Source organism: Achroia grisella, unplaced genomic scaffold (genome assembly GCF_030625045.1).
Source record: "Achroia grisella isolate CSIRO2021 unplaced genomic scaffold, CSIRO_AGI_Agris_v1 utg903, whole genome shotgun sequence".
In the NCBI taxonomy this organism is placed as follows: domain Eukaryota; kingdom Metazoa; phylum Arthropoda; class Insecta; order Lepidoptera; family Pyralidae; genus Achroia; species Achroia grisella.
In genome coordinates this window covers 2,470,568-2,494,856 of record NW_026713061.1, presented here as the reverse complement: position 1 = coordinate 2,494,856, position 24,289 = coordinate 2,470,568, and the positions used below count along the sequence as shown (strand labels likewise).

At 33.4% G+C, this 24,289-nt stretch overlaps 1 protein-coding gene across 2 annotated transcripts in view; it reads left to right on the top strand.

Moving 5' to 3' along the window:
• Nucleotides 1–24,289, top strand: part of LOC131853624 (uncharacterized) — a 148,839-nt gene that overhangs the window by 98,479 nt on the left and 26,071 nt on the right. For both annotated transcript variants that reach the window (XM_059204592.1, XM_059204591.1), the window contains 8 exons: nucleotides 436–564; nucleotides 1,494–1,608; nucleotides 1,988–2,686; nucleotides 2,908–4,478; nucleotides 4,792–4,934; nucleotides 5,851–6,054; nucleotides 7,419–7,545; nucleotides 10,796–10,980. In XM_059204592.1, coding sequence (XP_059060575.1) covers nucleotides 436–564; nucleotides 1,494–1,608; nucleotides 1,988–2,686; nucleotides 2,908–4,478; nucleotides 4,792–4,934; nucleotides 5,851–6,054; nucleotides 7,419–7,545; nucleotides 10,796–10,980 — 3,173 coding nt within the window. The remainder of the gene's footprint in view (nucleotides 1–435; nucleotides 565–1,493; nucleotides 1,609–1,987; nucleotides 2,687–2,907; nucleotides 4,479–4,791; nucleotides 4,935–5,850; nucleotides 6,055–7,418; nucleotides 7,546–10,795; nucleotides 10,981–24,289) is intronic.

Below are 24,289 nucleotides of genomic sequence, written 5' to 3'. Positions count from 1 at the left end.
CAGACTTCACATTGTAACGTGACGCCCGTTATACAGCTATGCTTATTTTTTCTGAGGACTAAGGTGTCTGGCCTCTATTCTCTATTTGGCTATCTATATATCTACACTGGCGTATCTCATACGTCATACAAAACATTATTTACGAAACATGCTGCTTAGTCGCTGAAATCGATGAGACAGAGGTACCCATGAGACAGAGGTACCCACACAGACGAATTTATATAAAATCTATCTCTAGACATTGGAAAATGAATAACTCCGCAAAATTTAAGGTGGCCAACATAGGTCAGTATACCCTTCGGCCGAATAGCAACCGATAACCGAAATTAAATAGATACTGATTACTCTGTGCCGTAGTTGCGAAATATGGGTCAGACACTCAAACTTATATTAAACAATACACAATAGTTAAGAAAACATAACAAATGTTTCCAGGGCGAAGTTTGCGCTTGGTTTCCATCCGACCGAGGAACACGAAGAGCCTTCGCCGCCTGATCCGCCATCGCCGCACTCACCGCCACCACCAGAAGAGGCACAAAGAATCATATCTACACTACTTCCAAAGTAAGTACACGTTGAATGAAAATGAAGAAAGTTTAAAGATCCCGCCATAGCAATCTATATACATACGCATTTTGTATTACTAGAATGTGCCGAACATTAAATGTTAAATATAAAATCCAAGTTCTGGAAAAATTGCAATATCTTATTTATTGTGTATATTAACTCTAAGTTTTAACACTATTAATAAATACAATACAAAGTACAATTTAATTTGTTATTATACTTTTATAATAAAAATGGTTAAAATAGAAAATAATTGTATTTAGAAGATAAGAAGTGTCTCTAGGACAAGATCTCAAGCTAAGTGCTAGTTTAGGCGCCTCCTACGTAGTCTACGTAGACATGTAGGTGGGCTATATTCTTAACAAAATCAATACAAAGAATATCTAAACAATAGGTAATTTAATACTAAAACAATGAAAAGAATATTATTCCTGTTCTTAGATTATGAACGTAAACCTAATTGACAGGGCTCAGCCAGACGAGGTAAAGCTACTTCTGGGATAATTTTGTACAAACTCTATATTCACAAAAAATAACAAGGGTTAATTAAAATTTTCCATTTATTAACTAATATTAAAATCACAAGTAATCTTAAATAAACAATAATATGGACTAGAAAAAATATGGATCTAATTAATGACTAAACATGGCCCGTTTGAAAGGGTTTAAAAATTAGATTTCAATTACAGCGGATTCGGATAAATTAGATTATCGCATTATATTTACTAGTAAATTGTAAATAACATTTTCAAACGTTGAGCTCCTTTAGAAAACTTTCTGTCTCTCACAGATTTCAGATATTAACAACAATGTAGGTACTTTACGCTCTAAGAATCTTATTGTATTCTAAATTCAATATCACTTACCTAAGTTGTTCCAATATTATACCTTTTGTTTTAAAGTTGTGTGCAATCAATCCATTTCAGAGTGTCGCCGGCGAATTCTGCAAAACGAAATCCGCTGGTCGAGCCTGATCCCGAGGGAAAATTAGATTCAATCATTAGTGTAAACGGGATCACTACAGCAACACAAACAACTTTTGTAAGTTCATTTTTTATGCTTCTGATTTTATGGCGTAAATAACTCCAAATTGTATATAATGTTATCTTCTAATAATATTATGATAACATATACTCAATCCAATATACAATACACCTGGATAGGTTTTGGATATAATCTCTATATCCTTCAAAAGTGAATTATATAATATAATTACCATCTTGCTTCAATTGCAAAGTTCAGAATTAAAATAAGGTGAAAATTATTAATTGGTATAGGACAATTCAATATAATTAGTAACATGTAAAATTAAATCAGTAATAATTTACAGTTATTATAGTTTATTAATTCATGTAAAAAAATTTTTTTCTATACCATATATAGATTTCAGTATATAGTATTTATATTATTATAATTGCAGCCAAAAACAAGACATCAGCGTCCGTATGGTTGGGAAAAGGATGGTGATATAAACGGTTTCCACCTCCAGCAACCACCGGTATCAGCATACCGGTTCTCCTCATTGCAGCACGGCTCGCGACCGCCGCAGCCTGAAGGTGCCCTCGCCTGGTTACCTCCAAGACACACTGCACCTCCAACAAATCAAAAGAAATCACCTAGTATTGAAAATCCACCAGTTATACCTTTTATGGGATTCTCGAGCGAATTTAATGATAAGCCGTATAATGAACATCCAGTTACAATATATCCAGGACCAAATATACAATATAATAAGCAATTACACTCGCCCACATACAGCATACAGAAATTATCACCTTCCAATACTAAGGGCTCTGAGAAGAAAAACAATATGAAACGCGACAGTAGGTCCGACGGAGAGATGCTGTCGCCCAAAGGTAGAATACCTCCTCGTACTCTCGCAGGTTCTATGGAGAGGCATAGAGAAGTGTGTAGAGGCTCTACGGAGGACGTAATGGAGGGAAGCAGGAGGAGAAATTCTGGTAGAAGCAACGACGACGAGCACTTTTCAGACGATTCGCTGGAAGAATCTTTCCCGCCGCCGCCGCCTGCAGTTACGACGCCTTCGAAACGCAATTCCATAGCTTGGGAAGTGTCCCTCGATGGTGATGATCCTCTATTAACTCCAGGAAGTACTAAGGTATGGCTATATATACTATATAACAATAATAACACATGTATACGTCGCAGATTTTACTAAGTCCAAAATCGTTTGAGAAGTTACCTTACCTTAGTTATATTTAGAAATAGATATTTTGATATATTAATATTTTGGATTTATAATTCACAGTTAATTGTATAGTTTTATGAAAACCATGTAAATTCCACTACCTGTATTTATAAATACGATAATTATTTCAGGTAATTGGCAGACGAAGAAGAAAGTCCGGTGATCAGTCACATTCTAGTACGAGTTCCATACCCCAACGTTTGGATGACGATTGGGGAGACGATTACTGGCCACCTCCTCCACCCCTTACACATTGTGAACCTCTTGCTTCTCCTACTTCAGATATTGAAGCAGACAGCAGACGTCATCAGGATCTAGCATGTGGTACATACGTTATAAGAAAGGGCAAAAATCGAAAACAGTTACCAAATTTCAATAAAAACACAAGTAAGCAATCCAATGCCAGCAACTTACTACATAGTCATAGTTTAAACAGAAGTTTAGATACAGACAAATCAATAGATGGATCAAGTTTATCAATCAGTGGATCAGGGTCTGTAGGGTCATATAATTCTAGACCAAGTTCAGATCTAAGTCTACCTCAGTCTCGGTACAGTATCGATTTAAATTCACGGTTAAGTCGAGAACTCAACACGCCTAACTCTAGGTATAGTATAGATCTTTGCACCCCAAATTCCAGATTGAGCAAAGAAATGACTTCACCCAAATCGAGACTTAGTTTAGATCTTAATAATAGTCAAGATAGATACATTGTTCAGGACTATTTTGGTCATAGTCCTAAAAGTAGAAAAATACCTAGTGATAAAAACTCGCATTCTACAAAAAGTAATGTGATCCAAAGTAAGTTATCTCCACAAAATAGATTCACTGATTTCAAAAAGTACTCGTCTACTTTTGATAATATACAGTCGTTGATTAAAGAAGGTAAAGTTGAAGAAACGTCTCAAGTGGAATGTAATGAAACTGTGAATGAACTGAATACAGTGCCTCCTAATATGGTAAGAGTTGTTTCATTGCCTAGTTTGGGTGCGGAAGTAGAGAGCAATAGTGCCAGTCGCCAGGCACTTATTACCACTGTCGAAGAGGAGGAAGACCAGGAAAGCGCAGAACCTGAGTCGAGTGGCGAGACATCGCCGCTCCGAAAGATTGAAAACAATATTAGCGCTATACTAAATCAGGGTCGGGACCAAAAACATTTTACTCCATATATACCTAAAGACTGGAATATACATAAGGATGAATACTGTGATGATGTATCTAAAGATATATTAGAAAACAATTTCCGTTATAGTTCTAGAGAAAGACAAAAAAAATACGACATACAAAAATCGTCAAGTCATAATGAGATACAGAATCAAAGGTCAATAGAACGGCGTGACCGCTCTTCAGGAAGAAGATCGAATAGTATGCATAAATCGACAAGTGCAAAAGATGTACCAGTTAGTTTAATCAGGCAACCGTCATCGTCGGATTCAGCAGTATCAAGTGGTGGTGACTTCCCTTTGAATGTTCAGATCGTAGAACACTCGTACAGGCATCATCCACTACCGCCTTCACCCAATTTGGGTCACGATATGGGGCCCTTGCCACAGACTCCAGAATCTCCCAAATTCCCCCCACTTCCACCCTCACCAGTACAAGAAGTGGAGGATGAATACACAGAAATAATGCAACCCACAGAAAAACGTCATGCTAAGAAAGCAGATACATTGCCAACACCAACCATGGATTGCAGAAGAAGGTAAGCGAAGCTGCTCTTGTTTAATTAATGTTATATATTTATTTTTATTCATCTTAACTATACCTAACTTTTGTAAAGTTACGTAACTTTACAAAAGTTAGGTATAGTTAAGATGAAATAAATATCATATATTATATAGATTAATTTGTAAGACACAAAACTAATCTCAAATATTTTTTATGATTTAATGGGTTAATATAGTTACGTTTGTTAACCAAATACTATAATTTCTTAACTTAATTACTTCTATGGAATCAAATAAATATGCGACCAAGTGAAATGCAGCTTAACTAAAAAGAATATTTATTTATAGACCTTCTGAACCTCCCGCAATTCCGCCACATCGCGATACCACAAATAGCCTGAAGACGAGATCTATGGAGACTAGCTATAATAAAAACCGAAGAAGCAGTAACTTCAAAACTGGTTCAACAGATAGAAGAACTTTGCCAACAGGTACGCTTCGTTCATAAAAATGGTTAATTATTTTTCTCGTTACATCTTATGAAATTCAATATTGACTTATTTAATAATCAATATTGAATTTTATCGATAAAACTAATCTACAAAGGGCTTTTATACTACATGTAATACAATTAGCAAATTACTTTTTAGTTGATTTCATTCAGATTTATTTACCGTTTCCGAGTGATTATTTAGAATGAGCAATACAATAATGAAAGAGAAATAAGAAATTTACATTAAATCAGTAGTCTCGGTAATTTGTCGGCCTAGCTGTGAAGAAACAAAAAAGCTTATTTAATTTTGCATTGTATACGTACATAAAATTAAATTGGCTCTTCAAGAAAATGCGAATTCATGTTTAAGTCTTGCCCGAATTGTAGTATTGCCAATCTACAAGTATTGCAGTAGATAATTAAATCTATTCTCATTACCAATCTAGTGCAGTAAATAGTTTTAATGAATAACCAATTTCAGAGCTTAACTGTTCTGTAAAGAGTTCGTTTAAGATTTTTTTGTTCATTTTGGTTTATTTTATGACTTTAGTGCCTCTTGTTGAGGCTGTTGCACTAAAGTCAAATAATACCCAGCAAATTTAAACGAAAACAAAAACACTAACATATAATAATAATAATAATTTATTATCAGGCTTATATTATAATACTTATAGGCATACCGCAATATTTTAGTGAAAACCTCATACAAATTGATTAAGAAATTTCTGAGATTTGCGCACACAAACGCACAACAAACAGACAAAATTCTAAAAACAAAAAAATTACATCGATATAGTCTCCCAATAGTTCTTATATTACATATTTCGTATATAGGCAGCAATCAGTTCCAATTTTATTATATGTATAGGTTTAGACGTAATTATTTTTAATCGGTGTAAAACATCAACTTTCAGATATAGGAGCGAGTGGAGCCAGGAGGCGCACATTGCAACGACAGAGTCGAGAAGCGGCGGCGGCTGGGCGCGGTCCCCTACAGACGTCGGCGAGCCTGCCCGAGACGCCAGTATTCGCTCGTGGCTGCGATGTACCCCGTACGCCACCCAGAAACTCTACTGGACCTCCCAGAAATAGTACCATGAACTCTATGCAATCCATAGGCAAGTCTATTTATCTTACTATGAAATCATTTCCATTATCCAAGCTGTTGTGTATTAATTCATAACGTGATAAAAAAAACTGGATAATTTATTAATGTCGGATAGATGAGGTTTCGGCTGATCATGCACGTCATATTTATTAGCACTATCCCTACTATTAATTTTATAATTACATAATATTGATGACTATAAAATATTACTCTTTACTGGACATTTTCAACAATGTCTAGTAAAATGGAGTGTGCACTTACATACAGGTAGCTAATTCTAAAATGTAGGTAAACCAAGCCGAAATCCAATAAAAGTATTCATAAGACTGAGAAAAATCCTCAAGAAGTATTAATGGAAAACTAAAAATAACTGTTATAACCTTCAGACAAACATCGCGATCACATGTTATATTTAGTATGAACAGTTCTGGCTTTTGGGTTCAAATAATAAACTTTGTATATAATGATAGTAAACAGGTTTGTTTTTAAAGAATTCTACATTTTTTTATTGGACAATATAGTTATAAATAACGCCTGATCAGCCTAAAAGTCCGAGCTATGTAAACAATTTTTGCACCTAAATAACCAGTATGTTACTAAAATGTGACTAAACGTAAATACATACGAATATATAAGAATTCACATATATACCAAAATTTTAATTTGGTATGGTTTGTTTTTTATCTATATAATATATTGGAAAATTCACACAGCGTCTGCTAGTCCTAAGCTAAGTTGAGGTTGAGTATACCAGATAGATTTCTATGTATATTATGTATGTACTAATAATGTATTCAGATGTTTCTATTATCGATTGATAGAAAAACTTGTTTGCCTACAGGTATTTAAACAAGATATATTTAAGTATGTATCAATTGTCTAGTACCTGTACTTCAAACCTTACTTTGTTTGAGACTAGATTTTTATATGTAATTAGAATGGCTAAAAAGCTGACGGTCCACTTGATGAGGTGATACCCCACTTGTGTTACCATTCCAGAGGATTGAGATGGAATGCCCGTTATCCTGTAATCCCGTTATCATTATTGTTCAATGACGTAAGTTGTCCAGAAGTAATATGCTTGCACAACACAAAGCCATCTATAATAATCTATCCCAAATTAAGCAGAGTTTGTATTATGGGTACCAGACAACTGATATTATTACTTGGATACATTTTCTTTTATTAAATACATACATAATATACATAGAATATCCAAACCGATTTAACAATCATACTTGTGAATACAAATGTTTGTAGCTTACGAGAAATTGAAGCCGCGACCATTGTAAAGGATAGTAAAGCGGTGTGCTAAACCGCTTGACCTCCATGGCCGTCAAGAGTAATTATTTATTTTTAATTTGTCCGAAACAGGAAGCAGTGTAACACTAGGTGGCTACGGCCGAGGTTCGGTGATGGGCGCGGGCGGCGTGTGCACGGGCGCCGACCTCCTGAGGTTGGGCGGGCCCCCACGCGGCTGGTACCCGCGCCAGAGACATCGGTCAGTACTTACACGCACACCCTCGCACCTTTTTTTATAACTACAATCGCAAATATACAGACAGCCCAAATATACCTACCACCACTCCGACCAGAATCACAGTCATCACGTCGACATGGGACGCTAGTAATATAATGCCTTGATAGTTAATAATTTCAGTGCCATCTCCCATCCATCAAATCGAATAATAATTATGTATAGCTGCTTGCGGCAGATATAGGTAGACAGAGGTAGGTAACGCGGAAGGCTTGTAACCTTTAAGAAAAGAGCTTATTAGTTCTTAAAAAGCCGGCAACGTACTTGCAATTCCCCTAGTGTTGCGGGTGCTCATTAGCGGCGATAATCACTTACCATCAGTTGAGCCGCAAGCTTGTTTGTCCCCTATGCTGGAAAAAAGGTAATTAAACGCATTTACCAATAAATTGATATTTGACAAGTAAAAAAATTTGAGGAAATCGGATTAGCCGTATTTTTACTAGAAGGTGACTACACAAAATCACCATAGCACATACCGTCTCTACTATTTCAGCTTCTAGAAGTTTTTTTAGTGAGATTCTACTATAAAATTATAGGGCAGAGTTATGTTTTTAACTCTGCCCTATAATTTTATAGTAGAACCTATTTGTACACATTATCATATTTATATGTTACGAAGTTATTGTTGCCCTTCAAAGTACACAGATACTTTCCTTACTTTGCCTCTTACTTTCAATGACACCTAAAAATAAGATAAACTTACTTATAAATAATAGGTCCGGACTATACATTTCATTTTTAAATTGGAAAAGTTAATTTGCACAATGTACAGAAATAATTGTTGTATTGAACATTTTATCAGGTCTGTATTAAAACATTAGACAGCAGTATCGCTTAAAAATCTGTGAAGTAATTTCAATAAGTATGGTAGTTCCTAAAATAATTTACTCGAACAAACGCACGGTATATTTTTGGCAAATTATCGGAAACAACAACGTTTGTATTTGCAGTTGAAATGTATGTTTTAATAATCGCTCTGAAGATGTTATAGATACCGAGTTGATATCTTGATATCACTCAATAGACGTCCTTCGGACACTGTGTAGAAAAGTAAATTGGTATGCAGTATATAATACGAACATAAATGCAGTCAAAATGCAGACAAAATGCAGACACAAGGACAGTATCTGATTAAAATTATTACAATTTAGCATTTATTTTGATTGTGGATTAATGTAAAATGCTTAAGCATTCATATGCTTAGTCTAGAGTCATTTTTAAACTGATAATGCAAATAGTCTGTATGAAATTATTATTCTATATACACAGCTTTTAATTATTAAGACAGTATAGGTACAATTGGGTTTAATAAAGCATAAGCTTACGACCAGACCAATCAAATGAGGATATTAAAAGAGTTATCGAACTCTATTAGGTGTACTACGTGTATCTAATATAAAATATGTTACTTACCTATGTGATTAATCACTAAAACTTGTTTACTCGTGAAACGGTTATTGTAAATGTGTATAATAATTAATCACTAATTGAACTAAACACGATCACCCATTAATTACTAACAGAAGATAAATTATCAACGTCTATGTTGCAGAGTTAACTTAAAATTAACAAAAAAACTCTTATTTAATTCTTTATACATTGACTTTATACATTTACCATTCGAATTTCTTAATAAAATTGCATTGCAAATAATTACAACCAAAGAGTTTGACTACTATTTCCATATGTTAAAACCAGAGGAGAATGAAAACAAATTCACTTTTTTATTAAAAAACGTCATAACAATTATCTTATCTTCATACAGTATAAAATGAAGTTACCGTCCCGTGTGTTCGCTTATATATTTTAAATTACGCAACGGATTTTAATTGAGTTTTTTGCAATAGATAGAATAATTCAAGAGAAAGGTTTATATGTTTTATAGTACAGAATAAGCCGATATTTAAAGATTTATAATACATCCAAGCGAAACCGGTATGGGTCGCTAGTAAAAATATAAATAAACGTAGATAAACAATTACATATTATTCTGTTGGCTATGTAATTTTATTTTATTTTATTTGGAATACAAACAGTTTCACAATGTAGTATGTATATAAGTATATAGATATGAATTAATAATAGTAAAACCAATACAGATATCCACGGGTTAATACTTATGTTATGTTAATCTTATTATTATATACATTATTTATTTACTGGTTTCTAACTAATATGTCTAATAGGGTTTTCTTAAATTTAAAGTATGACAAATCAAATATATCTAAATCAGGAAATTTGGTGTTAAATACATCAACAATATGGTGAAGAGGCGCTCGTGCACCGGCGTACGTCCGATAGGTTGGGGTGAAGAATACACGACGTACCCTTACCGAACGACGGTGCACAATATATGTATTCCCAAATTCTTTGTTAATACATTGTACACATATATGCTACATTATAATTATTATATATGTGTGTTTATATATATGACTACCTTATCGCATTGCACGAACATACAACGTACCTATAAATTAAACTAATTAATGTACACTGTTAGCAATAAAGATTTATTCTATCCTATTCTATTAGTATACATATTGTATGCCATATAGTTTAACACCCTAATTACACATAATACGTCATGAGTTTAATAATGGCCGACCAACAACTCTCATGTTAAGGAAAAATCATTTACAAACCAAAAATTAATCAGAGAGACGGCGCTAGGTTACATTCATCACTATATATTTATTTTATTTTATTATAATGAATATTAATAATAATATATCTAACAATATTAGCTATCACTCGATGTCATTGTAACTTCAGATAAAAAAAGATACATACAAAACTTCTTACAAAGCTGTCCAGTCGTTATGGGGAACAATCCTAACTTGTAAGATAATATTCATAATATTATCTATAAACATATTATATTCATTTAATATCCGTTTATTATGCAAACTAAGAAGAGATTTCTACTCAAGAATGAGGTTGCTATGTTGCGATATATACAGATGATAATGATAAAATCACAATACAAATAATTTTATTTTTTAAATTAGCAAATACTGAAATTGCCGACTTGGCTGTGTTGTTTATTATACTAAATGCCGAAGTCGGCATTAGTATAAATAGCAGCATAACGTTTTAACTCTGCAATATAATATAAGGGTCCATTTCTGAATTATTAAATTTTGCACATACTTAACCGTTTACAGAGCTCACAAATCATATCACTGCTTTAACTGGTACTGCTTGCCAACAGGCCGGCTTCAATCGAGCACTTGGATAGACTAACTGCATCTAAGATGGCGTCTGAACAGCCTCCTCAGTGGGAAGGATCTGGTGCTCGGAAACCCCTAACATTGCCACCGAACTTAACGCCTAAGTTCTTCCAGAAGTCACCTAGAGAGGCGCTCCGCAGGGTTACTAGTTTATTAATACGGAAAGGTGAGTGATATCCTTTATCTTTATAAAATACATAGCTTTCTATATTAATATATTAATTTTCCTAATATGTTTGCAACCAATTCATAAAGAACATTTGTAAGTGTATACATAAAATATAGAGAAAGTATTTGATTTAATTTGGACGTAACGTTAATCTACTTGCCGATTGTCCTAATATCTGAATATCCTGTTGCCAACAAAAGATATAGCCTGGGATGAAACGTATACATCGTTGAATTTATAGTAGCCAATATAAATTCTTATGGGTTGCCAATTCCGACCGCATCACATTTTGAGACTAAAATCTTTAACTGTGTTTTATCACTAAATTATATTATTTATAAAATGTGTTATCTGCAATTGTAAAATCTTAGGTCCTGCAGTGATCTTTTAGCAAACATGATAACGCTTGCATTTTTGTGTGCATTCGACGACATGATAGTAGTACCCAATATGTAATTTTTTTAATTTTTTTTTATCAAATTAGGAGTTATTTTGCAGATGTCGTTTCCGTTACTTGGAATTATAATATAAATCCATTAAGTAAAGTTAGTAATTTTGTTTAATTCCGACAGACTAGTTGCAGTCTGGTAGCCGGACAGTCAACACTAGACTTACAAGCTATAATACGAATAAATAATACTTTAATTATTACCTATAATATACATATTATATAAATAAGGATAATTGACAAAATATGTTGTATGTAAGGAAAATATTCGAATACCTAGCAACAGTAACTAAACAACATCAAATAATATTCATTAGATGACTAACTATATAAACTTGTACTCCGAATGGACAGATAAAGCTAGGCGGGTTATATTAATAACCCTAATAATTTGTTCGTGGTTTTTAAATTATCGCCCTTTTGTTAAAGTCATTTATTTATAGGAATAAATAAATGGGTTTATGTGATAGACGTCATATAAAATATTCCACTTAAAACCCTTGTGCCTATTTAAATATCCGACTTACTCTCCAGTAATGGTAAACGGTGTTATCTATTACTTGTCAAGATGTGTTCAAACTATATGCTCGATGTAATGTAACCTAGTTTTGCTTTAAGAAAGGAATAAAATATTTTATGCTAATAAAATATTTTATTCCTTTCTTAAAAGACTTTCTTTACCAATATTACATATGTATTTATATATCTACATAATGACAATTAGAACATTATTCAATATTTCACACAATACCTTATTGTAACGAACATTAATAGGTATTAGACATTATTAGCAATGGACTTAATTCCTGTTGGTAATTTTGGTTGTACAATCTTACCGATCTCTTTGTTGTACTACTTTTGTTGTCTACGCTTATATACATATTGTTAGTGCCATATTATATTTACGCATGCATTAATACTGATAAGGATAAAACAATAATTATTATAGATATATTTTATATTGATTGAAGTAAACAAAAGACCAATACTTGTCTATAGCGTCTTATTTACGTAGAAAAATATAAGTAATCCACTTTCATTAATATGTTCCTTATAATCTGTAAATACATTTTAGTAGATAAACATTATCTTACATATTACACACCCTTTTGCTAAATCGGACACGACCCAAAAGCAAACCGTTATTTGACGGAGCGGCGCGCCGTTAATATTTTTGTTTCTATTGCACGACACCAGATAGCGCTAGGAGGGACATTTCAACTGATCCATCATTTTGCATAACAATACATTCGTTATTTCAAATTATATTTATCCATATGGTTGTCATTCGTGTAAATACTTACTTAATTCTGTTTCTAATTTGAATAAATTTTCTCCCCTAATCGTCTCTATTTAGGGCTGAACTTCCAAACAAATTATGGCGTTAACAATATACATATAAAATTATTAATAGATACCTATAAGTAAGCAGTATTCATATTGTACTGAATCAGTAATGGTAAATTTAATTTGTTAGAATAATTTATCTTAAATTGCAAATATACATTGTTTTTAATAATTAAACCCAAATTAAATTAAAAGAATGGAATATGGCAGTGGAATTACTGGATATGGAGACATGCCATCTTAATCTAGTTCTCCGGTAAAGCAACACATGCGGAATGCTATGGGCGCCAGATGACGTCGACATATAGTCCATGGCAGTGCTTATATACATAGTAGACGTCAATTACCAGGTATGCCACCATCTATTTTGCCATTCCAGTTACTAAAAAAGTCTGTATCTGTGGTACTTACTAAAAAGTTGACCTATATACCACATGTATACTTACATACTTTCAACAACTCCTACTCACACGAAAAACTAAGTCAAATTCAGTTATTATGCCTATTTTGTCTAAATAAACGAACCTATTCGAAGCGTGTAACAATAACGTTTTAACAATCACTATGAAGACTTTAAAAGTTCAGTTGGACAATAGTGAATAGCATACAATGGTTGACTTTGTTACCTGCGATGTGACATCAGTATGTGCATATGCATATTAGTATGGCTCGGCGCGGTGCAGTGATTCAGAGCCGTCGCCCGCTCGCCCTGCATGACTGTCAGCATGTGTGAGTCATCATCGACAAGGGCGTGCGGCGTCGGCGGCGGCGCCACCGCCAACTGGGACGGTAACCACAGCATGATACACTCATGCTATCTAAACAACACAATGTAATAAAACACTATCATGGACGTAAAATGTGCGGGAACAAGAATATAGGAATTCAAAAATGCTTACTTGATGTCGGTTATGTTCTAAACTCATAACTAAAGAATGAAAAAAAATCATAATACACAGAGAGATAAAAACAATGGTTGTTTAGAAAGACATGTAAGTGCAATAAATAGTGATGAGGACAATTTAGGAAAATTTACCTTCCAAACTACATACATGATGAAATCCAATATTTGTTACGTCAGCAACTGAGAATGAAGGCAATTAATTTAATATTACAGCTAGTATATCGAGTTTAGACGCCTTGGTCTCAGGTTTATACGGGTGAAGATTCCATATTCGAGATATTATGGTTGGATGCAAACCAGATATTTAGATATATATATATAATGTAGATATTTTGTTATTAGTGAGTATTTATTAAGATTTCCTTAATCGTACCCAATATTTTACTAGTATTATATTTTACAGTATTCTGTGTACTGCGTCATAATTACGATTTAAAATTAGTCATTTGGAAATATACGAATGTTGATTGTATTTCTAAGAACTCATACAATACTATCTATATTCCGTAGCTATTGTTTTATATCTGTAAAAATAGATTTACCTATGTTTTAATAACTACTATTTCTATTACCATCGCTATTATTAATACATAAAGAAATATAATTATTATTAAATTAGGTATCACCTTTTATTTTCTTATAGGCTCTTTCACCGCGTAACTTAATTGCAGTTCGACAAAAATGTTCAAATAAATCATGATGCAAATAAATATTAGTTGGAGAGTAAACTGTTAGCTACAAAGAATGGCCTGGTAAAACCGGTCGCTGCCAAAGATGGCAACCGGTCAGGCTTTGAGGCCAAGATTGTAGCCGCTACCCACAACGCCACGCTCTGTCGCCCTAGATACAAATGAAACACTGACTTGTCTTTGATCGATATTTCTTTTTAATTTCTCCTTTAAAAAGCTCTAATTAACTCCTACGTTTGTAGTAGCGCACGAGGTCGTCGGAAAAATAACCTTTTGCGAGGGGTCAACGTTTCGATCGCTCGTTGATCAAATTTAAACTAAATAATGATATGAACGTCGTAAAATATTTCTAGTGCAGTGCAAACATATTGGAAATTTTCCAAGTTCCATTGGAGCTAAAAATTCTCTGTTTATTTAGAGGCAACTGAGTATTTTCATATAATATGTTGGTCATCCATTCATGTCATACCAAAGTCACTTTCTAGGTCATACCATTTTGCAGTATTCGATAGCTCTTACATTTCCAACGTCATAAATATCGCTCGGTCCTAACACTATCGCGGAGATAACTCGGGGTAATCAGCGTATTCACATCTTGATCGTCCTTATCTTGAATGACTATATGCCCGTAATATAGATATTTCAACCAACTAAGGAAATATAATATTAATTTTATCATACTGCAATATCCTTTATAATTGTTTATGTATTCTATCCTGCTCTTTATGAAATAGGTCATTTCTATTTATAATCTACACAATTTTTAATGACAATTTCAAAAGTATGCAAGTTCATGCGAAATTGTTTTGAAACTCCTGAAGATTATATTTGTAATGGGTAATAGTGGGTAGTTACACCCGCCTGCGCTAACAGTTTACGCTGGTGGACCAGCAGTGCAGGATAAGATGAGCATGAGGTCAGGTCAGTTAGTCCATCATGACAGATTCTCCAAGAATTTATCAAGTTGGTTTCCAGGAAGAACAGCGTGGAGATCAACCTAACATTGCTAGCAATTGACTCATCAGTTCACATTACTAACACTAACAATCACCTTTCGCCCCACTCCTGAGTATTAACGTACTGTAAATATAGGTGAAGATTGTGTACGGACACACTTGCTATTCAGTTAATAGCAGATATGTTACTGCTACGCGGCACAGGTAGGCAGGCGGGTCGATGTGGGTCGATTGTAATTATCCAACTCTACAATCAGTTGCCTAAGCAGTAGCTTTCAGAAAAATATAATATTCATAGTATCTAAATGGTGAGGTGAACAATGTCCTCATCATTTAGATACTAAATACGTGATTTTTAATGACGTTATAATGTCCAATTTAGTCTTAAGAAATCTAATTAAAATGACTACATTGCACTGCAGTCTCCATATCAACAATGGTGTTCAATTACTACGGAAAAAAATTGTAAAATCATATTATGTGAAATTTATTTGGAAGAAAAATACAATAAACTGTTTTTTTTTTCAATATACTATGTACATAGACGCGTTCTTTCCACAAAACCCAACTTTTCTCTATATTAATAATAATTGTATGTACGTAATTCTAAATAATCATGCAAAGTGATCGACAAACAGAGATGTAGACTACCTACCGAAGCTGTAATTTCATTCGCATATACCTACGTTCTTGAAACATCTATGTTGGTAATGTACCTAATAATAATATTATTAGATGGTCCTCCATTCCCCTCTGCGCATTGTTGATGAGCCCGCGTCGCGCATGCAAATGGCGGCACATCCGTCTTCGACCTAATCTTATGTCCGGTCGACGTCATTTAAGTACCTACCTTAAAACGAAATAGTTTCGTCGAAATCATCGATGACGCTTAACTTTTATAATCAGCTTCTATATTCCATTCTAGAGCATCAGACATGACAAATATTGAATATCCAGTATTAAACTAAAATTTAGTAATAAAATTACAATTATTAATCGTAAATAACCAGCCAATGATCATGAATATCACATTTCCGATGGATGAGTAAGCATTAATAAATTTGAAAACATTGTATCCAATGTACAGGTACGTAGGTACTGGCGTACTCAATAGCTACTTGCTGCTTTTTCCATGGCCGGTAGGTATTGAAATATCTGTTGAATGTCAATTGCCCAACGCCCTCATAGTGCATTGCCTTAACCTTGGAATCCCACGTGCGTACTGGCATCAAACGTTCAGCAGGTAGGCATTTTACATATTTACTAATTGATCTTAATTAATACATGTATACGTGCTTAGAATCATTGAATTTTTTGAGATAGGTAATACATACACATAGTTTCTGGATGTTAAATACCTAGACACATGTTAAATACACATGTTAAAAACTGATTTTCGAAATTAATATATTAAAATAGATTTGTCATTTTGTACGTAATGATTTATCACTTACTTCGTGCTTAAAAGGGCACGTAGAGCCGTACCATGTCACCTGCTCTTTGTCCACAAGAAAAACATTCTAGAAACTTAGATGTCAGAAATCTTGACGTGACAAAGCGTTAGTCATAGCATAATAGTGACATAGAATATCTTATTTTCTATTATATAAAATAAACATTTTCTTATAAGTACAACAAAATCAAAACAGACGCCACCAATTTGTTTTGTCTCGTCGTGTCCAATAGCAACTTGATTGCAGATTTCGCTACAGAATCATAAACACAAATCTGCGTTGAGGTCATCTCTAATCAAATACAAAAGTGCGAGTACAGGTGCAAGATTTTGATTCTACCTGCTACCTAGATTACGTCATCAGTTTGGAAAAGTCTATAATAGCCTCTATTTGTTATGCTTTTTGGCACTTACGACTGTAACTATCAACTACATCCAAGTGGATGTAGTTGATAGTTACAATTGTAATTGCCAGAAAGCTTCTTATGCAATTGAAAATGAGGAAAAACAGGTTTACTAATTAATCCACAGTCAATATAATTACATCCTGACATACTATGAAGAAAAGTATTTTTTTTTAAAGAAGATATATTCTATATATACATTACTAACTCTATAACTGTCACTTTATAACGATACTCTAAACTGTCTACAGTGATATTATCCTTTCATAAAGTATTAAGTAGAAATATTAAATAGAACTTCAGTTTATTTAACCTTCACGGTCCTAAAAACTTCATAAACCGTTTATAGACATGACTTTGTCGACTACCATCAGCACCATATGGTTTGGTACCGTCACATAAAAAAGTAACATACGTTTATTTAAATACATCGTACTGCTGTGAGTTGATATGTGAACTCACATGACATGAGTCACCATGATAATTATGTTGACGACATCATAGCGGTTGAAGCAATTATTAATAGTTATTATCAAAGTTGGATTTTGATTAGTAAATATGCCTACCCAAGGATTAAATAAAGGAAAAATAATTTTGCTATACTTATTCCAAATATTTAACTATTTTTTTACTAATATGTAACACTTTATTAAAAAAATTTACAATTTAACTACCTTTTTACGTTAAACGTCTCAGCTATTAAAATAGGTGACTTATCGTTTTATCAGCAAGAGGGAATTGTAGCATGAATTTAACATTTTGACAAATAATATTTCTTACAAGTAAGGTAATGATAATCATTCTTTTAAAATTTTAATTAGAAATCGATCCGAGCACAATGATCGACTCCATAGCTATCATATAGCCCATATAATAATAATTTCAGTGATACGATCTTCCTCATACGCCTATTTCCTTCAAATATCAAGCAGAGATATTTTCCAAATTATATTGATAAGTGTACAGTAAAACTATTGAAACAAGTCTACTCTGTATTTGTTTTCTCTTATATAATTATGTTGTATTATCAATCTCAAATGTATATTTCTTTTATAAAATTGACGTTTTCAGTTTTGTAAAATTTTAAGTAAAGAATCGTCTTTTTAATTTTTTTTTATTTTCGTATTATACCACTTACATTGATTGTGCGTGAGATTACAAAGCTTAACCTTACTAGTATCCTTTGGTATCTCACGCTTCACTACGACCTCGTAGTAATCCAATATGGCGAGGCGCCACGCTCGACTTGTAGCTGGATTGCTCTTTTATTGCATGGCATATTAAAGATATTATTCGCATCTGTACACATAATCTGTACATCGTTACCTAAATATGTATATAATTTGCCTTAACTGTCATCATAGTATACGTGTCATTTGCCAATTTCAATGTTCTTTAAATTAATTAAATTTATAATATTTAATAACAATTGTTCTCTAACCTACTACAAAGAAGTATAATGTTGAGATAATGAATAAAAGTCAAAGAAAATGAATACAATGAAAGTTTGCACAAATAATTGTTTTGAAAGAAAATGTAAAGAGCGTAACTACATAAAATAGAAAAGGTTATGTAAAAATAGTATAAAAGTAGTAAAGTTAAAGAGAATTAGTTCAGATGTCAGTAGTGGTCGGTACTCGCTTTATAACTACGTTCGTAGGCTAAATAGGTTCTATGAAATAGAATACTAAACTATTCATAACTTACTTTGTATATATTGATTGTGGAGAACCCACAGAGCTGTTGATTTGAATCCAAGCATTCGGCGTGTCATTGTCTTCCTTTCTAGCCCAATGTGGGACAGATATGATGAATGTCTGTATGTAAGTTTATAATATATATATAGGTATGTGAGTTCATTTTATTAAATTTTTATGTCTGTGCCTCTTTAAAATATTCTATTTTCTAAAAGTGATAATATAAAAATATAGTCCTATTGAACGCCTAATACCATGATTGCGAACAATTATCAAAACTTGATTGAGTTATCGCACTCAGTTGTCAAATTGATAGCGACTACTGTATAAACAATTATTATTGAATGGTTTCAGAGAAAAATATATACATATTATAATAACAACAATCGCTGTATGGATTTTTGACTCTGGGTTTGTGCGAGGTAATCTTAAAAAGGGCTTAGGTGTGGGTTTCACAAATATATTATGTTAAGATTTCCTTAAAATTGTTTATTTAATTCCAAGCGTTTAATAAGCCAAAAAGTAAAATGGAAGCTTAGCTGTTATTATATTATTTATAATAATTTTATTCGTTCTAAAGACGATGCTATCCCGCGTGCAGGCCTCGCGAGATAGACTGTTGTAACATGATGATTCTGTCCCGCTCCATCTGCAACGTTTCGGCTGTTTTCACCCCTCTCGACTTACGGGACACATAACAAAAATCGATAAAAGTAGATTTATAAAGCAACCCAACCGCCTTCAAAGTGTACTGAAATTTCACTTAGAAATGGGACTGCACTGAAAACTAAATCAGTTGTGAATTGAAACTACAATGATAGATATTTCTAAATATAAACTTAAGTAAAAGGTAATTGTTGAATTGAATTTGTTTTTGGCTAGTTTCTTTTCATTCATGTATGAGTGCGTATTTAGCTACTGTAATTGCGTCTAATAAGTTGGGACTTAACATGTGCCCTTTTTAACTTTTGACGTTACTAGCTAGCAATTAAATCATTTGTCATTTAGGTAGTAGAGTAATAAGATACGTATTATACAATAGCATATCCATAAGTTAAATGGAATTTTTAAACATTGACTACAATATAACATATAAACAATATAAATATAAACTGTCATTTACATCCCTAAATAAACACTGAGTCATTTGTTGACAATAACTGTCTCTCTATTTCCGAACATACACAATTTATTTCATAATATTCACGCTATTTTCTGGTTCTATAAATAAAAATAATATTCTTTCGAATGTAACCCCAGCCGGGGTATTCGGATGTATTAACACAATGTCGACAGTTGCGACATTATGTTAACCGTAACAATGGATACGCCTACATTTCGCTCAGAACATTTTAATCCGACTAGCAATGATCTAGTTTGTCATTGTCTTTCCGATTATTTTTATTTGTTTTCAGTATCCATTACCGAATTACGTATAAAAATGTAATTTGTCTTACAAAATTTGATCTCATGACTTTTAAGATCTATAAACTAAATATTAACGGTCACAATTTGAAAATATGTAATATATAAGCGAATAAAGTTCCTAACAAGGACTTTAGATACAAAGGTAATATCAACAAAAAATATTTTGTAGTATTCTGTTAATGGTTGAATTTATCTTTTAATAGGTTTATTGCAGAAATGGTGGTGATCGACCCTCACCCACATACCAAGAGCCACCTGTTCATACATACGTAAGTGCAGCCAGTCTGCGCTGCATACTTGTTGAACTGCTTTGTATAATACATACATACTTTACATTACATATTCCACTATTCCTTTAGTCCGTGGACGTGGCCGTGGCTGATAGTTTTCAATTTTGATACTATAATAACAAACCACCTTATAATAAGTGACAGCCGTTACCTAGATACAGCACCATGATCGCCACGTTACCTTGTGACGTGCAGGGTTACCTACCTTAAAACTATTAGCCCCGTACGAAGGAATAGAAAACCTAATAAAATCTCATAGTATAATTTAGGTTTTAATCTTGTGCATCATAGTACTTTGACTAACTTCCATAGCTCAAAAGCTCTCGTACAAATATATAAGAGAATGAAAATAGAGATACTTGTGCCTTAGGCCAAAAAATCCGTATTTCTACGATAATCATGGTGCGCCCATGATAGCCTCATGAGTTGCTATTCTGAGTTGCGTACTGCCTTATAAATCAATAAATATTTACGGCTATCAAAATAAATTAACAAATTTTAAAAATAAATACTTTTTCTTGCCAGAGAAACTTGTTCTTTCAGAATATCAATTATTTTTGATTTCAGAATAATTTCTCACTTAGCAATAGCAGTTTAACCATGTAATGTTGTAAAATGGCTTGTTGGTCGTTAGTAATGTCACTACATCTTCATTCATGATTAAAGGATAAGTGACACAGTACAATTGGCGAATTTAAAGGCACCAATACACTTCGATATAATTCTTTTGAAGCAGCACAAACTTCCTGCAATTATCAAGCGGAATAACTTGATTCAGTCCACGTAGCCACGTAAGTAACAACCTGACAAGCAATTTTTCACATATAAACATCGCTAGTCATTGCGTCATCTCTAAATATAGCCACAAATGATTTTTTAAACTATTTATGTTGTATTAAAAACTTAGTACCAATACATTTGAATATTAATTGTAGATATAGTATATACTTACATTGTATTTATTATTTGTATAAAGAATATAAGAAAAGTTTTTTATGCAGCGTGCGATATAAATTCATTACAGTTACGTACATACTAGTTTTCCTGTCGCGCTGACTTCGTTATCTCGGTAATATCCTGTTGCCCTTTCCTGGGACGTCATTTACTTGTTATTGAGCAAAATATAAATAATTTTAACAATAATGTCTACACATAATACACATTATTAATATTATAAATGTTCGTATAGAGATGCGAGCCAAGTGAGTTTAGTGGCCTTGTCATCTAGCCAAATAAATTAATACTTTGTGATATGTTACGAAGACTTCAAATATAGTAAATGTGAATGACTATTCTTATATTATTCGCACCAAATCAATACAAATGGAGATTGATAGATTGTTGTTGCTCTTTTTACTTACATATGTGGATCCTGAGGCAAGAAATTTGAAAAATCTAAAGCAAAAAATATTTACCCAATAAACTTAAACACAGTGAAAATAAAAAAATGTGATAATTCTCCATAAACGCGCCCGCTTTCCAATCACAATCAGACAAAAAAGAATTGATCTGTCAATAACACATTTTTTCATTTGAAGTCTTAATATCGAGCTCTTACAATGGGGGACGACGCACATGAAGACATGCTTGTTCTGAAACTCTACCTTACTGAGCATAAATCATGTAGGGAAACAGTACTATTTTACGTTAATGATGTCAATGAGGAGTCCCTCGTAAGTACCTAAAGACTCATTTAGTAATCTTAAATTAATGGCATATATCATTATAAATATGTGGTTATAGAGAGGTGCAATAATACACATATAGGCAAGTACATAACGTTACGTATTGATAGTAACTCTTCAGTATAAAATTTTTCGAATTCGAATACCTGTTAGTATATTCAACATTTGAAATGCTCAATCTCGATAATGAATGATACCTTGTAACGTTTAAATTATAATTATCGAATTTAAAGACTCGCCTACTTTCAAAAGAAAACGTAGGTATTGATGTAATATTATTACAGGTATATATGGTATACATGTAGCTATATAAACGTGTATCTCAAATGTCAACTTTGCTATTTGGCAGTTTGTATTTACTTAAAATTCTTAAAATGTATTTCTGAACAACATCTTTTACAACATCACGTAAGTTTCTTGCTCGTTCTTCTTGTGAATCTACGTTTTGAATGGGTAGTAGAATCAAAACAATATTCAAAAGTGCTTATGTTTATTTAAATAATGATTATTTTCTATTTCTCATTTCTATAAAATTTTAAGTTGCCTTCGAATCGAAAAGCACATAAACACCCTTCTGTTTATGTCACTGACGCCCTTCCAAAAACAATGACCAGCATTATGCTTCAAACTACCGATACGTTGATTTTACCATATTACTTATTTAAAGTGGCGGATCACATTATCTTTATAATTTCAAAGTCAACTCAACATATTGTATTTGTTGTATGACCGTTGCTTGCGATTTGAGGCCGCTCGAGTCAACGCCACTGCCAAGGTCGGCTCGACGCTCGTCCTACCAGGGCTGCCAACCGTACCAGCATAAGAACTTAATTTCCATCTTCGGTATAGGATTCGAAGACACCACACGTTGTACGAATAAATTTTTCACTTCAACTCAGTTTAGATTTAATCTACATATGCTGATAAATACTATCGTCACAACATATGACGATATATGAAATAAGAGAACCGATGTACGAAATTTTGAAATTATTTTGTACCCGGTGAAAGCTCTTAAGGTTGGCAGCCCTGCCCTGTTTCAATACCATGGCGAACAATCTCAAACTCCATCGACACAATCGACTGATCGCGTCCTTTACATCATCATTAAAACTGTCGATTAGTGCAGTATTATATATTTTAATGATAAAAATATTCTTGTCTAGATGTTAACGATACTGTGGTGGTCGTACAGATTGTACTAATTCATTTTTGTTTTGGGTTAGAGTGATGCCAAATGTACGTTGTCCCTATGTCATTTTAGTTGTACGAGATTAGAGAGTCATATTACGCAGACGCAGACGCAGTGTACGATTTGTTTTAGTTCTTTCAAGGCTCTACAAGGGCTAAATGTTTCAAGGTTGACAACCATGCTCGGGCTTTAAATGAAGACAATGGAGTACATACACGGGTATAAAAAAATTAATGAAATTTGGTTGGTATTTTGCAACCGTCGGGAAGTAAGAGGTGCGCGGGTGAACGATCGCGATGGAACCGGTCGCGCAGGCGCGGCGGCAGCGCGACGCAGAAAGGATCATGTCGGGAATAGGGATGCCAACCATACAAGATTCGTTGTACAATTGACTTTTATATGAGGATTTTTCATCATCATAACTTGGTACGAGACTGACCGACATAATTCGGGCCAAATACTATATATTACGAGCCAAATCAAGCTAATATATGAGATTATTTATTTCTTCGAACGAGGCTAAGAGTTTTAAGGTTGGTAACCCTGGTCGGGATTGTGACGCTGACGACGCGGACGCCGACGGTTGACAATATACGAGCCCTTCTTTATCTAAGGCCTGACGCAACACGCAGATGTCGACTTTACAGTCGAGATGGACTGACATTAAATACATAAGCTCTTCTCTGTTCTATGGCCTCGGAGGTCTAGTGGTTCTAAGTAGTCTAACTTCTAATAGTCGCAGTTAGGATTGTCGCGTTCTATTAGTATTCGGAAATATGATCCTTTTTCAATAAAAAGTCTGGGTATTATCTA